The sequence below is a fragment of the Uloborus diversus genome, chromosome 1 (assembly GCF_026930045.1).
Source record: "Uloborus diversus isolate 005 chromosome 1, Udiv.v.3.1, whole genome shotgun sequence".
NCBI classification, from domain to species: Eukaryota; Metazoa; Arthropoda; class Arachnida; order Araneae; family Uloboridae; genus Uloborus; species Uloborus diversus.
The window spans coordinates 180,272,944-180,297,127 of NC_072731.1; the positions used below are offsets into that span (position 1 = coordinate 180,272,944).

The window sequence follows — 24,184 nt, forward strand, 5'->3', positions numbered from 1 at the left end:
ATGAATATTAATTTCATTCCGATAAACTATGACAAAATCCAGAATTTTTACATCAAAGGCATGGGAGATGGGGAATCAAGGTGTCTAAAATAAGACTAGTGATTTCCAATTCCTGGTGATATAAGGTAATCAAAATTGGTTTCCATGCAAAACATGCAATCTAGCATGAACAAAATTCATCAAGGACAAACCTTTCTGTTAAATAATGGACAAAACATGTCCATTGTAATGGAAAAACATGACAGTGGCCAAATATGAATTTAACATACAATCTCAAGGGTTATATGCTTGAGGAGCATCCTAATCTATAATGGAATAAAAATTTTGGAAACTGAGGCTGAAATAGCTTGCATATTTGTCTCTGGAAAAACAGCTGTAAGACTTATTTGTTTCATTCAAATATATTTCCATAAAGTAATTGGATTATGAAAGACAGCGACAAAATATATATTCACACCAAATACAAGCACTTCACACACACATAAAAAAAGTTAATTGATAATGTAGCTAATGAATTTCAAAACTCTTACTGCAATTTCCTTCGTCTTCTTTGTCTTTGCAATCAAATTCACCGTCACACTTCAAAGACCATGGAATACATAAGCCATCGTTACAAAAGAATTTACCGTTTGATTCACATGTTGTTCTTTCAACTAAAAAAAAAAGGTCAGTCTAAATTTTCACAGACATTGTTAAAAATACAAACTTATCATTGAACAAAAACGAAGAAACAAAACTAGCATACCACAGCCAACCTCATCACTTCTGTCATTACAATTGTAGTTCCAATCACATATATGACCTGGTTTGATACATTTGCTTCCATCTAAGCACATCACCTCATGCTTAGCACATTCTGTAGGGGCTAAGAGAAAATAATACTTTCAAAACAAAGTATAAATTTCTATTTTTATTAACTTGTCCAAGTCAGTAAATAATAAAAAAATCCAGTGTGACATTATTTTTGCAAAAATGTTTAACCTCTTACTTTTCCCCCTATTAATGTGCTATTTTTTTTCAGCGGCATGATTTATTTTCCTATAAATTCAAAAGCTTAAAATTATAACTCAATAGTTCAGTTTATTATTTTCTTACGTCTAACACATTAACTAAAATAAATTAACATAACTCAGTTTTTGTTTATTACATGTTAGGTTTATTACCTCCTCCTTCCTTTTAGTAAGAATCCTAAGGATTAAAATGCACTGCCACATTTGCAAAAAAAAAAGAAGCTGGGACAACAAACCAAAAAACAAATAAAATAATGAATAAAAAATATTCTTTTGATCTTAAAAATGTAAAAACCATTGAAGCCTTGAAATATTAACTTACTACAATTGTCTTCATCAGTTCCATTTTCACAGTCCCAAATACCATCACATCTCGCATCGCTCATGATACAACGTGAGCTTGTGTTTGAACACATGAAGTTAGACTGACAGCTTTCATGACCTATGACATGAAACATGTGATTAAAAGCAAAAATAGAACTCTACTTTAATTCCTTTAAAGGTTAATGCCGCAAGCATTTTAGCTCAAAACACATTAATTTTATTATTATGCTTTTAATAACTACATTAAAAACAATGTTCAAAAGGAAGCCTAGAGTTGGGGCAAACTGATCCTGGCAGCATTGTGAAGGCTATGCAGATGCAGAGGCATGCATGGGGGGGGGGGGGGAGAAGAGAGATCTTTTGGCCCAAGCCTGAGCCTGAAGTAGACCCAATATTTTTAAAATGAGGGGTGAAATCTAGGGGTAAACAATATGGAGGGAGCCCATAAGTCTTTTGTTACGAGCCCCAAAATTTCTATGCACGCCCCTGTGCAGATGCTAATCACAGCATTACTACAATGCCTGGTTAGGTTTGCCCCAACTATAGATAGATCATAAGAACAATTTTATAATGTAACAGCACTATGGTGATGTTCTATGAATAAAATGTTAAGTTTATGAAACTTAAAACTGATTGAAGAACATTCCAAATAGAGAAGTAGTATCAGAAAAAAGAAGTCTATCAAGATATACTTACAGCTAAATTCATCAACACCATCAGGGCAATCAATGATTCCATCACAGATAAGTGTCCTATTCAGACAATCATTTGTAGACATGCACAAAAATTGATCTGAAAGGTTTTAAAAAGAACTCTCAATCTAGATATACTTAAATATTATCAGATTAAAAGAATTCATTACTTAAAATGTGAATTAATATCAAGAGCAGGAAAAAGTTTTAAAGAGAATAAAATAGTGCATCAGAACAATCATATTATGACCAACTACAAGTGAAATAGATGCTCTTGCACCATCACTTAAGGCTAATCAATGTAGTTGTTAAGATTTTTAATTTCTTCGTTGGAAAAACGTTTTTCCTGAAAGCTTCTATATGGAGTTACTTGATGGTAACTTCATTAATTTAATTATTTCATAAACAGAGTGCCTATTACTTTAGTTACTAGTATTGTCTTAATAAACGTATAATACAACAAAGATAGCTAGAAACTTTATCCTTTGTTGGTAATAATAATGGATGGTTATATATATCTTCACAATCAAATTAATTAAAGCGTAAACTGATTTCTCATAAAAACTTTCCTACTCTCCAATGTATAACTAGATGAGGATGATTAACTTTTTTCATTCAAAAGTTTGAAAATAAACAAATTATAAAAAGCATTCCTTACCTTCTCTACATTCTATTCCAGTACTAACATTTGTTGTTGTTTCATTTGCCATCTCAAACCCATCTGTTGTGAAGTTGCTGTACAATTCTGTACTATTTCCCTCGATTGTCATATACTCTTCAGGCATCAAAGATGTTACATTACTGTTTGACTCGTTTAAATTTTGAGAAAAATTTGAATAGAAAATACTTTCTGGCAAGCTTTCATTCCCATAGGCAATTGTCGTAAATTCAGAATCATATAAACTGCTAGAATTATCTGTATCAGAGAGATTTAGGAGTGTTGGTGTTGGGAATAACTCCATTAAAGTAATTGCTTGAGTAGTTTCTAGTTCGCTGGAAATATCTGTAAAGTTACTGGTTGAAAGCTCAGTAGATGATATTTCTAATGTATGATTCAAATCAGTAAAAATAACTGGTTCAGTTACTTTATTTTCATCTTCAGATGTTATGTTTCTGTCAATATTTTCTGAAATATTTAATGTCATAAGACTTGATTCATCTAAGGTGTCATTTTTTTCAGAAGTTTTTGCAATTATATCACTTTCAGCACTTAAAATCACTGAGCCGTTAATTACATCAAAAGCTTCTGTTGTTTCAAAATTGATCTTTGTAGTAGTTTCAGCGCTGGACGTGGAATTATCTGAAGCATTACCAAATAGTTCAGAAATTGTAGTTATATTGTCAGCAAATATGTCTACATTTTCAGAAACATTACTTTGCATTGATTGAGTAGTAAAAAATATTTCTGGCTCTGATCCTGATGTAGTGGTTTCAAAATCCATAGGAAAAGTTTCTGTGAGGTTTGCAGCAGTGAAATTTTCTCCAGATCCTTCCAGATCTGTAACTATTTCAATTGGAGGTGTAGTGTTAGTTACATATGTATCTATACTTGCAAGCTGATCTATCGTGGTTTCAGAAATACTTTCAGGCAATTCAGTGTTTCTTGCAGTAGATTCATTTTGTTTTTCATTAATTTCTGTTATGTCTAAGTCAGAAGCAGTAGGATTAATAGTTGAATCGAAATATATTGTGGGGGTAGTGTTAGGTTCCATACTAGTTAATGAAATAGTTTTATTTGGAAGCAATATTTCCATTTCAATATTTTTGACAGGAGGTTCTGTTACTGTCATGTTGTCCTCAAAAGAGGTAATTACTGTAGAAATATTCAAAATAATTTCTGTTTCAGGTTCCAAAGTAGTTGTTTCTATTTCAGGAAGGCTAATGTTGTTATTTAGAGCATCCATATCAGTAAAATTGTCAAACAATCTTACTTCTGGAGTTCTGTTTGATTGTAAAATTATTCCAGATTGACTAGATATTGTGGGGAGGAATGTAGAAACTGACTCATTAAAACCTGTAAAATCAACAGGAGCAGATGTTGCTGAAGGTTCTGTTAAATTTGATTCTTGTGAAGGAGTAAAAATATCTGCTTCTGAAAATGTGATTGGCCATACATTTTCAGTAGTAGTGTCTATTTCTGGTAAAGTTTCCGTCACATTTGGTAATGCAAAAATATCAATTGTCGTTTCAGTCTCAGTGCCATGTTTGAATGTTGTTTCATCCTCAACGGGAAAAGCTGTATCGGTAGTAGGTTCAAAAGTAATGTTACTAAAGGTTTTCATTTCATTTTCCTCCTTCTTAGTTGTTAAGTATTCAAAGTTTTCAGTTTTATTATACAAATCAGAAATGTCTTCAGAAGCAGTAACAATTGGTGTTGTCATATTAACCTGATCTTTGCTATCTAAAGGAGTTTCAGTTGTAGTAAGAAAGGAACTGTCTTCCATTTTGACATCAGTTTTAGGTAACTCTGTTGTAGTTTCAAGTAAAAATGTATTAGGAACACTACTTTCATGTATTGAAGAATCTGTGTGCATCAAAAATGTTGCATCTTCATTTTTAAGTAGAGATCCTTCTGAAGTTCGGACAGGAGTTGTTTCAGTTTCAGAAAATTTTGTAATTTCATGTGATAAAGTAGTTTCTGTTTCACCTTCTCTAGTATTTTTTCCTAAATCTGTACTAACAGCTAAAACATCAGATATTGAAGTGATTTTAGCACTATCACCAAAACTGGTAGTTATTGCTGAAGATTCATATAAAGTAGTATTTTCACCATCAGTCATGTAAAATTCTGTGGTTGGAGTACTAAACATGTTTTTTGTTTCATTTTCTGTTAAACCTGGTACTGTTGTTTCAGATTCAACTGTTGTAGCTTCAGTTTCATGCTCTGTTATGGAAGTTTCTAACTTATCTTGGGCATATTCAATAGTTGTAAATTGCTCTGTTGTTGTCTCAGTTTCAAGAGCTGGAATTACATCAGGTTTTAATTCAGAAGTAGGTGGGAAAAATTCTGGAGAAGTTGTTTCTGTAAAAATAGCATTTGTAGTTTCTAGGGGATACTCAGTGACTGGAAATGGTGATTTCGTTATACCTTGGTCATAATCTCTTCCTAAGTCAGAAAAATGATAGGTGGTTTCAGTTATTATTTCCTTGATTGTATTTACAATTTCAGATGGTGGTGTTTTTGTTGTAGTTTCTTTTGAGAGTAGAGTTTGTTCCTTTACTTCAGTGACAAAACTTTTAAGAGGTACCTTTGTTGTATGAAAAACTGTTTCTTCATTTTCAGTTAGGATAGATTCTGTTGTAGTTTCAGTGACAAGAGGCTTATGGGAAAATTGAGCAATGGAAGTAGTTAATTTGTTTGGTAATGTAGATATTTCCTCAGATATTTTTGGGACTTCTTTTTCGACTGTGCTAAGCAATTCTTTAGTTGTATCTAACTTGATTTCACTAGGAGTAGTTTCTGGTATAGAAGTTGTAGTAGGAAGCTCATAAGGGTTTTTTGAAGATAGAAATGAAGGAGTACCTAAAAATATCAAGACATAAAATAAACAAACATACAAGAGTTTAAAAAGAAATCTAGATATAAAATTTTAACTATAATTGTTATTTAAAAAGTTGTGACAAAAATAAAATAAAATTTGTTTTTGATGCAAATAATAGCTGACAACATTTGTAATCCACAAGATTTAGTAAGTAACCTATTTTCCTAAAAACTATTTAACGCTATAAAGTTAATTTCGTTTAGGATAAAATGTGTTCATCATGGAAATAATAAGTACTGCACATGGACATTATATTCATTAAAGACATTAGGCATCTAAAAAAATGCATTGTTGTCTTCAAATTCGGCCAATAGTCAGAAATTGGTTTCCAAATAGGGCACAGCGACCTCCCTATTGAGGTGCCTGTCATTGTGAGGGCCGCTGGCAATTGGAATATAGCAAAACTGTCTCAGCAAATTTATAATTTTTCTAGGGGGGGAGGGGATATTTTCAATGCAAATTTTATGTTAAAACAACAAAACCACACCCATTTATATGCAAAAACATCAATCTTTTTAATGCCAGGGGGAGGGGCAGTTAAAACCCTCTCCCCCTAAATGATAAACCTGTCAATAAGTCTTAAACAGGGAATGGGAAGGCAACCTAAGATTTTATTGCAATAGGGAGAGAATGGTAGAGCAAAGTACAAGCATGTTGACTAAATCCCATCACTATATACAATGTATAAAACATATAGGGAACTAACTCAAATCTGAACAGATTGGGATCAAAAAGTATGCAGAGAATTGAGGGACACTGATTTGTTTACATTTTATAATGTTGTACTGTAAAATTGCTACTATATTTTTTCAGAAAATCTCTTACAGTGTACAGTGGGAGATTTGCCAAATAGCAATAGCAACAGGAAGCACTCTAGGAAGGAGGTTCAAAAATGCACAAAAGGATAAATAATCTACATAGTTCAGTGATAGAAAAAGCGGCCCTGATAAACATTGAGATGGGCACCCCAAGTTGTAGGTCCCCCACTGACAATCAGCTACCCCTAAACTGCAACACTTCAGACCTACTATTTTGTAGATTTTTAGGAAATGTTTCATTTATGTTTCTTTTTTTTGAAATTAAATTTTCCGTGAAAATTTTCATCAAAAATTACAGTAAGAGAATACATTTACATCATATGGAAAAAAACCCCAAACCCTGTGGCAAGACAGCTCGTGAGGACCAAGGCTTACTGTGCCCAACTCAGTCTTACTGACCAGGGGAACTGGGGTGCAAGGCGTGGTCAGCCTAACGCTGAACCCCCAGTGTTTGATTCCCAAGCATGCTTGGTACTCATTTCCTCAACCCACCGAAAGGAGGAACGGCTGAGTCAACCATGCCTGACCCGGGAATATAACCCAGGCCAGTAGTGTTGGAGCGCAGAGTGCTACTACTGAGCTACTGGGCTTCAAATCATATAGAACATATAATCTTAAAAAGCTTTATACTTTTTAAACTAATTTTATTTTTTATGCAAATATTTAGTATGCAAAAAACTGAATTAAAAATGTTGAATATGTATAGTATAGTTATTAAATTCTATAGAAGTGCATAACTACATTTATTCAGAATTTTTAAAAAAATTAGGTGCATTTATAATTCTTACAATTTTAATACAAAAGAATTCACCATATATTATTATTATTAACAACATAATTTTGAAAAATATTGGAAAGGATTCTTTCAATATCAATGTATCATTCTTTCAATATCAATCACCATACTTCCATAACAATGAGCAATTTTACAAAAAAATGCGTGTATTTTACTCCAGATACTTATAAAGTCATAAAGAGGAGAGATCTACATTTTAATGCGCCAACGCACCCCCAAACTTCCCTTCACAGGGACACTTCATGCTTACAATTTTGGAAGGGAGAAAATTCTCAATTTGCCGAATGGAACTCCAAATTTTGTCAAATGATAAAACTTGTACGTCATTCATACGTACATCTAATGACAAGGGACATACAGGTATTTTAAAATTACAATATATTGCAATTATATTCCCAAATAAATCCAAATCATCAGACAAAGTTTGCCAAATAAGGACTTTTTTTTGGAAATAACAGTGACCTCCCCCATCGAGGCACTTCACCCACTACTTCCTACCTAATCCCTCCCATTATAAGAAAAATTACTTTCTTCTCTGAATGAAAAAAAATCAATAACTTTCTCAAAATCAGATCACACAGATATCTATATTAGGGTGTCCCAAAAAAATGAAAGTCATTTTTTTTAAACGCATACCCTCTTATTTTTATCCTTTTATATCAAAACCGTTGTAAAAAAAGTTTCATGCAATTTGAAGCACGGTAACCCGTGCCGACTTGCGCCTAAAGGCCTAAACGTGTAAATAGCACGTGTATTCATAAGCAAGCGAACGCTGGCGACGCGATACTTTGCGAAGCTCAAAACAGCTGTAAATAGTACACGGAAAACAAATGAAAACAGAAAAATATATGTTGAAGGAGGGAAGGGGGGCTTATCGTTGGCAATTTGCAAGCCGTCAAACATGTCAGTACGAATACATTCCGGTCAGCGAGCGCAGTATCGTCCTTCCATAGGGAACGAAACATGGCAGTGGAATTGCAAAGTTTGAAAAAAGAGATATTTTTAATAGGAGTCTTAAAACACCAAACTACGGGCTTGAAACTTCTCTCTAACGGACAAGTTCTGTCTGTTTTGTTTTATAACATTCGAGAAGTAAATTTAACCATCAGTAAAAGTGCAAATCTCGCTATTTGGGAATGCATCATCTTTTGGGAAAAGGCACGCATTCCCACCAAATCGTTGCTAAATTGTGTGAATAAACTTAAAAACCTGTATCAAATTTGGAGAGACTTACAAAAAAAAAGGCAAAGAAACTGCAGGAAGTATTCAGGCAGAGCCAACAAGAGCTTGAGAGTAATTTAAACAATTTATTCAATATTGCACATGCTGATGCACTTTAAGTAATCAAAATAGAGGAAGATGAGAATTTCTTGCAACTCCAAACAGAGCCTGGCCGACGTGATCACTTTCGGTGGAGTGAATAAAAAATTGATGTCGTGTGTATTAAGGAATTATACAGTTAGCAATCTTTCTACTGTAGTCGCCGTACAGGATTTCAGGTCCAACTTTGGCCTCAAGTCGGCATGGGTTCCCGTTATTTTATTGCAATAAAACTTTTTTCTCATGTTTCTGAGGTGTAATGGAAAAAATTTGGAGGGTATGCGTATTCGATTTCAAAAAATTTTTTTTCGCCATTATATCTTGGGACACCCTAATCTATATATATAAAAATGAATGTTTGTCTGTATGTCATCCATGAACTCAAAAACTACCCGGCAAATTTGGCTGAAACTTTCACCGTTTGTTATTTTTGGTACTGGGAATGTTTATAGACCAGTTTGAAAAAAATCCAATCGATATTTCCTTTTTTATTCCAATTTAAGTCACAATCCATTAAATAAATACGAATAAAATTATCGGCTGAGGAAATTAATTCGCGTGAAAGATCTCATTGATAAGAAGTTAGCTGTAGCCATTTTTCTTGAGTTTGAACAAATAAATTCTTTCTTTATTGTTTTATGGCTTTTCATGCAACGGAGGATTTAAAACTTTTTCTATTTGATATTTTTAGCGATTGATTGATCTTGCAAACTGCGTGAGTACAAAATTTGAGTATAGTCATGGCTTCACTTGATACCTGGACCGTTTACTATGAAAATTGCTATATATATGTATTTTTCCATGGAGAAGGTGCATAATATGCTCATTGAAGCCACTCGCCACCAGGTGGCACTGCAGAGTAGCAACTTCTGCCCCGTTTAACTGATTGTCATGAAAATCAGTATAATGATGTATTTTTTTGTTAGCATAGCAATGCGCGTCGGGTACAGCTAGTTATACATAAATTATATAGAAATTATTATACATATTACTAGGGATGTAAATTTTCCGAAAATTTTGAAGGCATGGAGAAAAAAAAAGTTTTGTCATGGAAAAGTTGAATTTTTACCAGTTAAAATGTAGTTAAATAGTTATATTTTCTTACAAAATTTAAAAAGTGCTTAATATTCAAAAATATAAGCTGTCTATTTTATTTTCCCTACTTATTAATATGCTTAAAATTTTTACTATTAAAAAAGCCTTCCTGTCTTCTAAGCCAGTTTGGTTTCTGTTGCCAGTCCTAAATTCCCTAGATCAAAATACATAAAATAATCGAAATTATCCAATCATCACTCGACAGTTAATTTTAAGAGTGATTTTTTATAAATTGCTAATATTTCCACTAATTGATGTCATTAATATAATTCTGTCCTGTCTATAACTTGGAAAGAAAACAGAAAAGTAGTACAAAATACTTTGGTGCACAATGAAATAAAATTATCGAACAGCTTCCATCATTGAGGTTAGAGTTGTATTTTTTTCGTGGGATAATGAACATAAAAAAAAATAAATAAATAAAATAATAATAAAAAATAATAATAATAATAAATATTTGAATGTAAATGATATAAATTTCTGAATACCTCATTATGTGCAAGAAATTTTGAAAATCTTTATTTTGGCCCCCCAAGTGGCAATAAACTCCTCTGGAGAAAAAATTATCTTTTCCCTAAAATTTTCAGTTTTTTTTCAGGCAGTATAAATAAGAAAAGTAGTAAATAATAGTTAGGAAAACAGGGAAATTAAGATACTGAACATAAAAAAATTTAAAAGAAAAAAACAACATAGTAAATGCATAAGTAAAATAGTAACTGTCTGAACACTTAACATTTTGCTTGAAATTTAAAAAATTCCAATTTTTTCTCGAGTAAAAATAAACCCCGGCAAAAAAAAGCCCCCCCCCCCTAAAGAAGTTTCCGTTTTCCTCCCCGTTCATTCCTATCTCTACATACTACATAAAATCGAAGACACAGAATAACAGAAATCAGATAAGGAAAACATAGATATGATGATAGGCTGGTCGCCCTACCCCCTGCATTCTAAAGAAGAAATAAATTTTTGGATACACATATGTGCTATCTAGGAGTCGTCCCCCTGTATTTTGCAAAAGCGCTTTCAATCTAGAAAATTTTTTCATTTTTCTAACTTCTTCCAAGAGCATTGTTAGTGTCCATTAAAACTTCATCATTAAATTTTATATGATTTAAGCAAACATTTTAAAGAATGGAGCTCGTTCAAGTTTGTGCCCAAAACTAATATTATCCTGTTGCGCCCCAAAGGGAGGTCATTGCGACATCCCAAAAAATTTCCTTATTCGGCAAATTTTGTCTGGTGGGGAATTTGAAGATATTATTGCAAGCTTGTATATTTTGAAATGCACAAACGTCTCTGTGCAATAAATAAAATTAAGTTTGAATACCAGTATTTCAACCATCATTCGGCGAAATTTGGAGTTCCATTCGGGAATTTGAACATTTCCACCCAAATCCATTTCAAAAATTAGTCTTGTTTACGTTTTTCGGAAAAACATGCTAATAATGTTTACTGATTCGTTGATTGGTCAATGAGATCTGTTGCCAAATAACGTAAAGAATAATAAAGCTGGAGAGAGAGAGAGAAAAAAAAAAGTGAGAAAGTACGTTCGCACAAAGTAACCGGTATTCGGAAACAGGCACCGGTCGCAGGACTCTACTGCCACCGCTAGCGTTCGAAACGATCGAGTCGCAATATGTTTTCAATTCGCAACTCCAGCGCTCGAATACGCTACCTTGCGGAGATTTACAAAACTGCTGACAAAGCTGAAACATTGCGTTCCATGTGTTCATTTTGGGCAAAACAAATCCTTTGTTACGTGTATTTTTTTTATTTGCGTAATTCATCATTTGGAATCGTTATCCGCAACAGCGTAACATCAAAAATATCTGATATAAACTGTGAGTACACATTTTATTTATCTTGTTCTGAGTGAATTTGAATAAATATCAGTTTTTCAATTTGATGAAAAAAAAAACGAACTTAACAACATTGACAGGACACTTTTCCTTAACCTACATAAATGATTTAAATAACCTTTGTTACTACAGTATCCAACTAAAATAGACAGTATGCAAATAAATTTTCTTGAAAATATTTATCGCAGAACAGATTGAAAAATCCAGAAAGAACGTTAAGAATTTGAACAATAAAAAATAAAAGTTCGCCAAAAATCTGTTTATAGGGTTATGGTTTTAAAATTGTGCGAAAGAATAATGTATCTTGACAAGATTTCGCATATCAGGTAAATCATTTCCATGACGAATGAATTAAATGCATGATTTCTTTTGATATCCAATCATATAGTCATGGGCGCGTAGCAACTGCACTGTACCTAGATCCATCTTTTATGACGATAACTCTTTCCAAACAGAAATTTTTAGAGGTGGTAATGAACTTTAGCGGGCAATCTATGCTGAAATTTGAAAGCGAAACACTGAATACTTCAAAGCTGTCTGAAGGAAACAAAATTTCCCACGAGGGCAGCATAGAAAAAAAAAGATTATGAAATGAAGCAAAATCATCAATATCACTAGGAAAATCCCAAATGAATGGAGCTTTTATTACCCTGCTTATCCACCTCCAGCGTGAATATATGAGATGATACAGCCGAGCATTGACATATAGCAGTCTTGTACAATGTCCTACGTCATCTCATATCGTAGTTATTGTAAACGCGCATCTAATTCGATCATTTTCATACTCTATCAAACTTACCGTCTCAAGTGAGCCCAGATATGCTCAATTTGCGATCAATTAGAGCCAGAATTTAGGTCAGAGTTGGTGATAACGTGGAAGAAGAAGTCTCTTTGACACCCTTGAAGTGTGTGACCGAGCACTAGTGATGTGCATAATTGAGTTCTCATAATCGAATCACTCGATTATTCAAGATCATTCGAGAACTCGATTATCGTATCTCGAGTTCTCGATTATCGTATCTTGAGTTCTCGAGCGATCAACTGCTCGCGTTCTCGCTTTGTGAACTTCTCGAGATGTTGAGTTCTCGAGATGTCAATCACTCAAACAATCAACTGCTCGAGTTCTCGCTTTGTGAACTTCTCGAGATGTTGAGTTCTCAAAATGTCAATCACTCAAACAATCAATTGCTCGAGTTCTCGCTTTGTGAACTTCTCGAGATGTTGAGTTCTCGAGGTGTCAACCACTCGAGCAGTGTATTACTCGATTGATTTGATAATCGAATGAACCTCTCAATGTAGTGGACTTCTGAAGTGATTCAGTTGCAGGGGCAACCGTCATTCAGGAGGGCAGAGGGCTGGCTTTGAAAAGTTAATTATTTTACTTATAATGGGCATGGCTTTGTTATCTCCCGAAAAAACTTGCATTGAGTATATACCTTTTGATCCTTCACCCAGAAAAAATTTGGAATGTTGCCTGCGCTGAGGTACCCACAGGGGAAGAGGGTCATGACGCAGACTGCGGTATTGAAATTCTTAATGGATGTTTCTTTAGAGCATATCCTTCTTGAGGGGGATGCGGGAGTGTCCCTAATTTTAAAAAGTGTGACAGCACACTTGAGGAATAGATACCGTTGTGATCTAAATTTAAATGGTGTTATGATCAAATAATTGCATCTCGAATGTTTCATTCAAATAGTGTTATAATTGAATGTATGCTGTCGAATGCTTGATTATCAAATGATTCTTTGGGATGATTTGGTAGTCTAATGATATGTTTTGAGCGAAAGTTGTTAATAAATGAACACATGGACGGGTCTGTGCGTGACCGTCCCGGTAGGGGGGGGATGGTTGTGTGTCCCGATGGTAGAAGTAAAGGTTGGGGGACGCTAATAACTTGAGAGGTATTAAAATTAAAATTATATTTCAGGTAAAGAGGAGAATACTTAAGTTGAAAACCTGAGGGGACGTCTTCCCCCTTATGTCCACCTTCGACTATACCATTGGGTAATTTTACAAGTGTAACAGAAAATAACAAACGTTTTAGATCCCAAATATACAGATTATTGCAAGCACTTGTTTCGGGTTTTTAAGGAACCCTTTTTTCAAAGCAAAATAGTGAGATTTTAGATGTGAACACATTACTGGATGTCTTTAGGGACCATTCTTTAATTACGTAAGGATCCCGAGGAGAAGGGGTGTTGGAAAAATCTCTTCATACTTTTTTGGGGGGGGGGGGGATCTCGAGAAGTCAATCGCTCAAGTACTCGATTCAGGAGATCTCGATTATCAATCGCTCGAGTTCTCCATTTCAAATGATCTCGATTAACAATCACTCGAGTGATCGACTTGAAAATATCTCCATTATCAATCACTCGATTATCAGAAGTACTCGGTTCCTGAGATCTCGATTATCAAAAAATCTCGATTATGCCCATCACTACCGAGCACTGTCTTGTTAAAAAGTGACTCCTAGAAGATCCGCATGAGAGCCAACGCACGTGACTAATGCATGACAAAAGCATATCGTTTGGCTCTCATGGTGCTGTAGATCAAAATTAGGGTTGAACCATGTTTTGCATACAATAACATTCATTAACATCAACCCAGCTGCAGGTGCGGTGTGCCACTGAAAAGTAAAAGCACTATTAGGGAGTTCGCAATGTGTTCTCCACAAGTGTCATCAAAGTTGAGCAATTGCCATCGTTGCTCAAGTTTGAACTCTAAAGACAATCGGGTCCATTAAATTGCAGCCCAATTCTCTCGAACTCTACACTACTCCAAGTGGAGGCGACAGTGTTAATGCCCTAATAGCGTCTTGCTTTTCAACGGCACACCGCGCCCACAGCTGGAGTGACGTTATGGAGTGCTGTCGTGTACGAAACATGAGGCCGTAGCGGCCTGATAGGTAAAGCGTCGAACTCATTACTAAAGGGTCCTAGGTTCGTATCCGGGCGGCCGAAGATTCTCCGTGTTTGTTAATAGTGACTGGTTGGGGCACGTTAAATATGCCGCGGTCACTAAGTCCTCCAAATGAATCAATATTTCTGTGGTTACTGGACCAGGCATTGCTCGGTTTCTGGTTCTGCTCAAAGAACAGAGAGGTCTTCATGGCCCCATTTAACCGGTTAAACCACAAATAGTGGTAGGTACGTGGGACCCTGGAGTGTAATATGACATGAGATACAAAACATAGTCACCCCTAATATTGATCCACATTACCATGACAGTGACAGCATAACAGTAGTTTAGGGTCATGCTTTAGTAACATGTGTTGGCACTCATAGCGGGGCTCCCAGGAGCCATATTTTAACAGGACAATGCTCAGTCACACACAGCAAAGGTTGTCAGAGGACTTCCTATTCCACATAATCACCTCCTTTGGCCTTCGCAATCCCCTAATTTGTAAGAAATCTAACATATTTCGGATCACTTGAAACAGTGAATTGGACAGTCAATGAGTTTGATCGAATTAGTGGTGCTTTTATAGTAACTGTGGTACGAGATGATGTAGGACATCGTATGAAACTGCTATGCCTCAATGCTCTGTATTGCCCTCTTTAAGACCTCCATTTATTCGGGTTTTTTCCAGTAATATATGATCATTTTGCTTTCATTTTGTAATTACTTTCTTATATCTATGTTGCCTTCCGTAAGTAAAGTTTCGTTTCATTCTAACAATTCCTTCTTCGTACGTCGTTTTTTTTTTTTTTTTTTTTTGGTTTAAAGAGTATATTTTCGATTTTAGGAGGCGGGGACCCTCCTTGGGTCCCTCTGAATATGTCCATGATTATGAATATATCTATGAGTATTTTCATAATCTAATAAAATTAAGTACACAGAAAATAAAATTTGCGAGTTAATGAACAAAGGGAGCAAGCATAGGCATGAATAAGTTTTACAAGTATTGCTTTCGACGCTTTTAGATCTCAACGGTGAAAAATGTGATCAAGTTTGGATCAAAACGATTCCTCTAAAACTAAACGAAAAAATAAACACATTTTTATACCTATGAATGTTTAAATTTAAAAAAATAATATATATATACTTAAACTGAAATTCCAATGTTCTATTCAAAAATATTATTTTTCATTAAAAAGAAACTGAACAGTGTAACTGAATAACCATACTTGTAAAAACTTCAGGTCCACATGACTTTCCATCCTGTAGTAGTACCATGTTCTTTTCACAAATGCAAGTTTTTGACAAAGTGTCGTAATTCCAAACGCATTCATGGGCACAGCCCCCCTTTTGGACACGGCACTCGTCAAAAACATCTGAAAAAGAAAGCGAGAAAGTAATTTATTTGATTAAAAAAAATAAAGGTTTTACTTTTATTAGATCTACAAACCCGTCAATCAACGCTCGAAGAAGCAAGATTATGACGATGGAAAGACAACATTTACTGTAGGGTCTGGTGGGGGAAAGTGGTCAATGGGGTAAAGTGGTCATACGTCAAATATAAGGCTATAGCTTGGAAATAAATGTTCGAATGAATGTGAAAATTTTATTTTAGAGTAGGGCAGTTGGAAACTACAGTTTGAATACAAAATTTTACAACTGGCAAAATTTTATTTGGTAACAAAAAATATTTTGCGTGAATGTGAAAAATTTTATAATCTAAACACCTATTTTAACTTCCTTGGGAAATTTTGTTTGTTAAAATTAGGAACAGATTGACTGCACAGAAAACTTCCTACATGTCTCAAGAACTTTTTCTCATTAACAGTTAGCTGAATCTATTTTAAATATTTTTTTAGAACAATTTAAGTAAGATGGGGTAAAGTGGTCATAATATTAGGCTTAACGAATATTGTTCTTCTAATGTCACTTCATCTTTAAGTATAAGGCAGATACAAATTAAATATTAATTTTACTTCATATGTATTGTTTTTACAGTAAACGGGGTTAAATATACGAGTATATGCGTATATATACACATATATACTCGTGTTTACATAAATGCGCCAATAAATACGTATATGGGTATCTGCAAGTATTTTTTATACATACAGCTACACATTCTACTATACACGTATATGCTCGCATGTACTCGTATATATAAGAACACTTATATACTCAGGTAGACACGTATATACGCGTACGTACTCGAGTAAACACTTACATACAAGCATAAGAAATACAAGTATACAGGGTGAGTTTAAACTCTTGAGCAAATCATTAAAAGGTGTTAGAGGTGAGGATAAGAAGCAAGAATCACATAAGGAACATATGGTCACAAACACAATGCTAACGCGCTACATGCACGCAAAGCCAGAAACTGATGGATACAAAAAGAAGTCACAAATTTATTACACAAAGACAATTTTACACAACATTTTAGGTCTTAAGAAAGTTTTAATGCGATTGACGAAATTTGCGGCCTGCAGCTGTAATACAAATGTGTCGCATTCACAGATCACTCTCTGTTGCAAAAACGAGACTTTTGAAAAATTTAAAAATTTTCATCAGTCGCTGCGGCTTTGTTGCGATGCGTGTATTAGAGCTACTACAGGCCGTAACTTCTAACAACTGCTCTAAATATTTCTTAAAAACTAAAATGTTAGATAAAATCATCTTTGTGCAACAAATTTGTGCCCTGCTTTGTATCTATCAGTTTCTGGCTTTGTGTGCATGTAGCGCATCAGTGATCATAATCCTAATTGCGTCTTATCCTACCCTCTTACACCCCTTTGATTTTTGCCCAAGAACTTGGATTCACTCTGTAGGCTGACATGTATATAAGCGTATATTCTCGTGTATACATACATGTACTGGAGTATACACGTATACATGCGTATATACTCGTGCTTCAACATTATACATACGTGAGTAGACACGTACCCCCCCCCCCCCCCATGTATCAAAGAATTAACTCGTGTATACCCATATATGTATGTACACTTATATATGCGTATAAACGTCTACTTTACACATATATACTCAAGTATGCACGTATTTTCTCGACATACAAGTGCATACGCGCATATGAGGTTCGTTTACACGCGTATATACTCGTATATAGCTTATATACTCGTATATAGCGTATATACTCTTATATACACGTGACACATATATACAAGTGACGCGTATATACATGTGACACCTATGTACTCATGCAGACACGTATACACTCCTGTAGGTAATCACGTATACATGTATCTACTCATATAGGAACGTGTTTACTCGTGTATAACACACAACACGTATGTGTTCGTGTATACACGCATGTACTCGTGAGTATACTTGTAACTATAAAAATAGCCGAAATATACAAGTATTAGGGTTATTTATAATGGTTTTGCATCTATTTTTAACTATGACCACTTTACCCCATGCTATGACCACTTTCCCCCACCCCATGGGGTAAAGTGGTCATAAAAACATATCGAAAAGAAAGTGCTATAAAACTACTATAGTCAATATTTTTCATCCTAAAATTCAATGTACCGTGTTCTTTAATAATGCAATGTAAAATAACAACAAAAAATGTTGAAGTGTTTAAAGAATTTGTTGTATTTATTATCAACCTAAGCTGAAAACCTACGATTTTATGACCACTTTACCCCACCAGACCCTATAATTTATGTCGATACTAGAGATGGGCAATACCGTTCTTTTTAATGATTCGTTCATCAGAGGATCGTTTTTTTTTTAAACCCGTTAATCGAACTTGTTTATTTGAACGATTTCAGTCATTTAAAAAAATGCAGGTGACCTCTTTGCGAACGTTACTCACGTACATTAAAAATGTTTCATTGGATAAGTAATAGTCTTAAAAAGAAAAAAAGCAAGTAAAATAACGGAACAGTAAGAAAATATAACAAAAATAAATAAATAAATAAAAAAATAAATACACTCCTGTTTGTGAAAATTGCAACACCATGAAGGAAGCATTATAGTTGAATGAAATTTAATGCACAGTTGAGTGGTAATGGTACAAATAAATGATTACATTTTCAAACTAAACAAACAATAAAAAGAGATAGAAATTAGTATTTTGTGTGGCCACCAGGCGCCGCAATAAGAGCTGCTACACGACTCGGCATGAAGTGAAACAAAGTTTGAATATCTGCCTGCGGAAGAGTATTCCACATTGTTTGTATGTGCAACCAAAGTTCGTCTGTCGAAGCAACAGGAGCGAAGGATCACGAGCGAGATGCCGCCCAACGAAATTCCACACACGTTCAATCGGTGACATATTCGGGGAATATGCAGGAGAAGGAAAAAGCTGTACCTGCTGTGAATCAAGGTAGGATTTGACAGTCCTGGCGACATGTGGACGGGCATTATCCTGCTGGAATACGGCCCCTGGCAATCTTTGCAGAAAGGAATAACTAGGGTCTGTAAAACTTCGTTTATGTATCGGGTACTGTTCAAATTGCCCACAATTCGTAGCAATTGTGATCGTCCATGATATGCAATGGCACCCCAGACCATAACTCCGGGTTTCGTCCACTGTGGCGTTCGATAATGCACTCCGGTATGTGCCGTTCACAGGCATAGCGCCTGACATGAATTCGCCCATCATAGTGCCACAAATTGAAGCGGGATTCGTCAGAAAAGACGACCTGCTGCCAATCAGTACGCCAGCTCCTATGTACATTGGCCCATTGTAGCCGCAGGCGGCGACGGTTTTGCGTGAGAAGAATCCTATATAAAGGAATGCTTGCGCGCAGCCCAAGCTGCAGCAGACGTCTCCGAATTGATAAAGCACACAATTGTCTAGAAGAAGCTGTGCGGTCCGTCAGCGCCATACGCACCAGGTGTCTGTCATTGCGAGCTGACGTCACATTTCGGGGTCCACTCCCAGATTTCCGAGCTGTCCGACCCTTGTCCGTCCACTGCTTCCAAACACGCATGATTGTGCTGCGGTTACGCTGCACACGAGCGGCTACTGTACGGTAAGACAATCCAGCTTCACGAAGGTCGACGATTCTGCCCCGTTCAAACTCCGAAATTTGCTCAAATTTCGCTTTCTTTCGTCGAAGAGGCATAGTAAAGATTCAGTTAACGTTTACTCTAGCATCTAACCACCGATAATCATACACACTTCGCTACAGCCGTCTATTTACACTGCTCGACATTGAAAATGCAACACCAAGAAGGAGTGGTCAGAAAGTGAAGGAATTTGGAAAAAAGACAGAGACAGCAAGGAATAATAAATGACAGGGTGGCGACAGGAACTGCGAAAAAAAGTTCCCTGACTTTTCCCTGATTTCCCTGATTAAGTTCACCAAATTTCCCTGATTTACGTTACCACTGATAATGGTTTTCTTTCTTTGCTCTACTTGAAATCCATTGTATGTTTGTATAAAATGCAGTATTTTAAACGTATTAAGTTGTGTAAAGTTGTTGAACTAAAGATATATTTTAAAAACATGCTACTTTTTAAATGAAATAGTTTTAAAAAAAATATCAAGTCAATTTTTTTGGAGGAAAAAAACTTACAAAACAGTATATTAAATTTTTCTACAATGGAAAGATTATAAAAAATTTAAAAAAAAAAAAAAAAACTTTACTTCCAAGAATTACTTAGTATAAGAATTTTAAGAAAATATTAAAATTACTCTTAAAAACATATGTGTATTTATGATAGAACTAAAAAGTAATTGAAACTATTTTGAACTAAGTTTTCAAACAGTATAATAATTGTTGCAAGAATAACAAGTAATAGTGAAAGTATAGAAGTAATGTAGTTATTCTTATATAACTAATTGACATATTTATGCAAAACAGATGAAGCCATTTGACATCCATTCATAGGGAGCTTTTCTCTAATCAAGAACATAGGTTTTAATGAATGAATACAGCATTTTAACAATTAAAAAAAAATATATATTTACTTAAGTACACAAGTTAACTCTATTTCAAATGATTTCAGTATGTAACGAGAAAAAATCTTAGATTGCTTTTGTAACAAACAACTTTGAAATGCAAGAAAAAAAAAGCAATTAGTAAATTTCAAAAGTATATAAAAGAAGAATACAACTTCGTTATAAAATTGAAGAATCACTTAAGTCTCAAGAAAAGAAAATCTTTATAATCTGTGGTGACAACAAATAGTATAACGGAAAAAAACAAAGTTTTTTTGATTGAAAGTTCAATTTTAGCAATTAAATTAAAAACGCGAAGAAATAATAACTTTTAAGCTTTTATCAGTATTAACTCAAAAACCAAAGATTTCTTCTTGAAATCGTGATTACAGTACGCTAATTACTTCGAAACAATAGAATAAAGGCAAAGGAGCTAAGGCATTAATGAAGGTTTCCTCTTTGCCTGTATGGTTGTTTATTTTACGTAGCATTGAAAGCATAAAAGGAAATTTCAAGCTAGGTAAAATAAACAACCTAACAGACACAGAAGCAATCTTAGGAAGTTCATCCTGTGGGTAATAAGTAAGATTCAATACTTTGACATTGAGGAAAAAAGATGCACAAATATGCGGCAGTGTATAATCGCAGCTCATTAATTTTAATTTTTTTTGAACAGATAATTGGCAGAAAATGAGTAGGGAATTAGTGTACTTAATTTTGTAAAGCAAAAAAAAAAAAATTTTTTTTTCTCCATAAAATCAATTTTCCCTGATTTTTTGTTATTTTTTCAAAACTCCCTGATATTTCCCTGATTAATAAAGTTCCCTGACTTTTCCCTGATCTCCCTGATCTGTCGCCACCCTGAATGATCTTAATATCGAAATGATCGAGAATACAGAGCGAAAACGGCGTCGGCTCAGTAGGATGTAGGGACCACCGCGGACAGCGATACTCGAAGAAACGCGTCTAGGCATACAGTCTATAAGGGTGCGAATGGTGTCCAGAGGGATGGCTCTCCATTCCCTTTCAACCATTTGCCACATTTTGTCTTCTGAACGAGGCAGGGACAGAGTCTGCAAACGGCGTTCAATCACAGCCCACACATGTCCGATTGGAGACAGGTCAGGAGTGTATGGTGGCCAGGGAAGCATCTGTGTGCCTTGGACAGCATGTTGGCAGTGGTAGCACTGTGTGGTCGGGCGTTATCCTACTGAAAAATTGCATTAGGTAGACCTTGAAGGTAAAAGATTGCCACCGGCTGCAGCGCATTATCCAAGTATCGTTGGGCCGTCATAGTGCCCTGAATACGAACTAGAGGTGATATGGAATCGTACGCAATGGCGCCCCAAACCATTATGCCACGTAGTCGTGCGGTGGGACGTTCCACAGCTACTGCCGGATTAGATCCGTCTCCACGTCGACGCCACACACGTATGCGGCGACTATCACTGGATAAACAAAAGCGGGATTCATCTGAGAACACGACATTTCGCCATTCTGTCATCCAGGTCGCTCTAGTCCGGCACCATACCAAACGTTGCTGTCTATGTTGTGGGGTCAATGGCAGTCTTCTTAGCGGACGTCGTGATTGCAGACCACGTGTGATCAAACGACGGGAAATGGTTCTTTTTGACACGGGAACATTCAGGGTATCTTGCACCTGCTGCAGAATCGAGGAATAATTGACTTGTGGGTCTGCTACAGCTTGTCGGTGGATGCGTCGATCCACGCGTTCTGACATAACTTTGGCTGCCCCTGCACCCCTCAATCTTGCCACATTTCGTTGTTCCAACCATCTTCGGCACAGCCGATGCACCGTGCTCGCATCCATGTGGGTATTAGCTGCGATTTGACGTATGAACCAACCTCCCCTTCTCAGTCCGATAACCATACCGCTCGTAAAATCGTCTATCCGCTAGAAGTGCCTTCGTTGACAGTGGCTTGGCATTCTCTCGTGTTACACGTATCTTCCAAGACAAAAACAACATTTCTTCGATAATTCTCCAGTCAGAAATAACGACACGAATATTGCCCATTCTGCAAGTTCCTTCCCTTATATCCTACTTCACGTGCGTCGGAGAGCTGCGCATTTCACATCATTTACATAACTCAGTGATTCAATTCAATTCAATTCAACTCAGTGATGTACGTCTACTCTAAAACTTGCATAAATTTCTGAACACTTCTTCTTGGTGTTGCATTTTCAATGTCGAGCAGTATATATTCGGTTCGATCCGCCGTTCAGAGGGCGCTTCTCAGCATACGCATGCGCTACCGATCTGCAATTCTAATCATTTGCATATCATGCCCTACTTAACATTTCCTGCAAATTTTCAGCTCACTCGCGTAAGTCCTTCGTGGTGTTGCAATTTTCACAAACAGGAGTGTAATAAAAAAAAATGTTTAGGTCAAGATGTATGAAGCAATTATTGTAGTTCATTTCGTAAGATATTCCTCGGTGCTCGAGCGGCGGCTAGGTAAGATTTTAAACCTGTTTTACATTTCAAAGGTGACAGGTTTGATTCCAACAATGCACAAAATTGGATAGTTAAATTTTATTTAATTGAAAAAAAAGTTAATAATTGACTTTAGAAATTAAAAAAAAAAAAAAAAAAAAAATCAGTGAATACCGTCTCATAAAAGATTTTCATGGTTAAAAAACAAGAAGTGAAATTGCGCGGAATCGTGCACTATTTCTAAGTAGAAACATCTTATCTCCACTTGTCACAAATGAATAGAAAACCTGTCACAATTACTTGTATAAAGTAATTGTGACAAGTTTTCACAATTACTTTGTTCAACACAAATGAATAGAAAAAATAAATAATTTTTAATGTGCATAGATGAAAATAAAATCAAAATACATCAAAATAAATAAAAAATTTAAATAAGCGAGGGAGAACTATAAAGTAAATATCATTGTTCAAAAGAACGACCGTTCAATTTTTAGAAGATCGTACTGCGCCATTCATTGTATTCCTGGTGAACGACAGACAACTGAGCATCGAACCCGGTTTCAATAGATTCGTAATTTTTCCGGCAACTTGTTTGACTTGGTTGTACTATTATACGACTTTAATTAGTGGAGATATTAATTCAAAACGAGAAAATCCCTAACGGTTTTTCTTATCAGTTCTTCTTTCGGAACTCTTTTCCCCATAACTTTCCCCATCATTCTGGCAAGGGGCTAAGCGGAAGTGACTCGCAGACCGAAGGTTTTTCTTCCTTTCACGTTATCCTGCGGTTGTATTCCTAATTTTTCTCCCTTTTCTGCTTAAAGCGGAGGTTATTGAATAGTTCGAATTCATGGTTCAGTTAAAGGTGCATGGAAAATAATCAAATGATTCTAGAGTTGCGCCGGGAAAATATTAATACATTGTGTATTAATTAATGTACCGACGCAGGCGATGCGTGTTTTGATGCGGTAATTTTTTCATCTTTTCCTTTGAAGGAATGTAATTTACGTACCGAAAACGTCATTTAAATTTCTTTCGCTAAGCGGAGCCAATGGAAGTACGGAAGTACAGCGCCGAAGGCACAGTACTTTAGTACTTAGGAAGAACAAACAAGTTATTCAAGTTGGAAGTACACCAATCCACCGGAAACAATTGTGCGAGTCGCCCCAGGTGGCTAATATAGCCGTTTTGGTGGCTAGTTTTATACTTATTCTTGAATTATTTTCTGAGATGTAGCGATCACGCTTAACCAGAACATTTTCAATTGCACTGCATCCCGTCGAGCAATTGGCTCCAAATACAAATCAGCCAACAGTTCTCTTCAGGGTCAGAATTTCGCTCTATTCTTTGCAGTACTTTTGTTTCTTCATTAGACTCAGTTCTGGGCACATTCACACTCGAAAATTAAAGTCCTTTTTAATCAAATTAACTTTGTTCCAACTGTACCTGGTTCTCTCCTAAT

General features: G+C 35.5%; 1 protein-coding gene across 1 annotated transcript in view; it reads right to left on the bottom strand.

Moving 5' to 3' along the window:
• The window catches only part of LOC129233774 (uncharacterized), a 203,910-nt gene that overhangs the window by 34,833 nt on the left and 144,893 nt on the right, over nt 1-24,184 (bottom strand). The window contains 6 exon segments of the mRNA XM_054867754.1: nt 531-653; nt 746-865; nt 1,333-1,452; nt 2,031-2,126; nt 2,685-5,549; nt 15,581-15,727. Of these exon segments, the coding sequence (XP_054723729.1) occupies nt 531-653; nt 746-865; nt 1,333-1,452; nt 2,031-2,126; nt 2,685-5,549; nt 15,581-15,727 (3,471 nt within the window).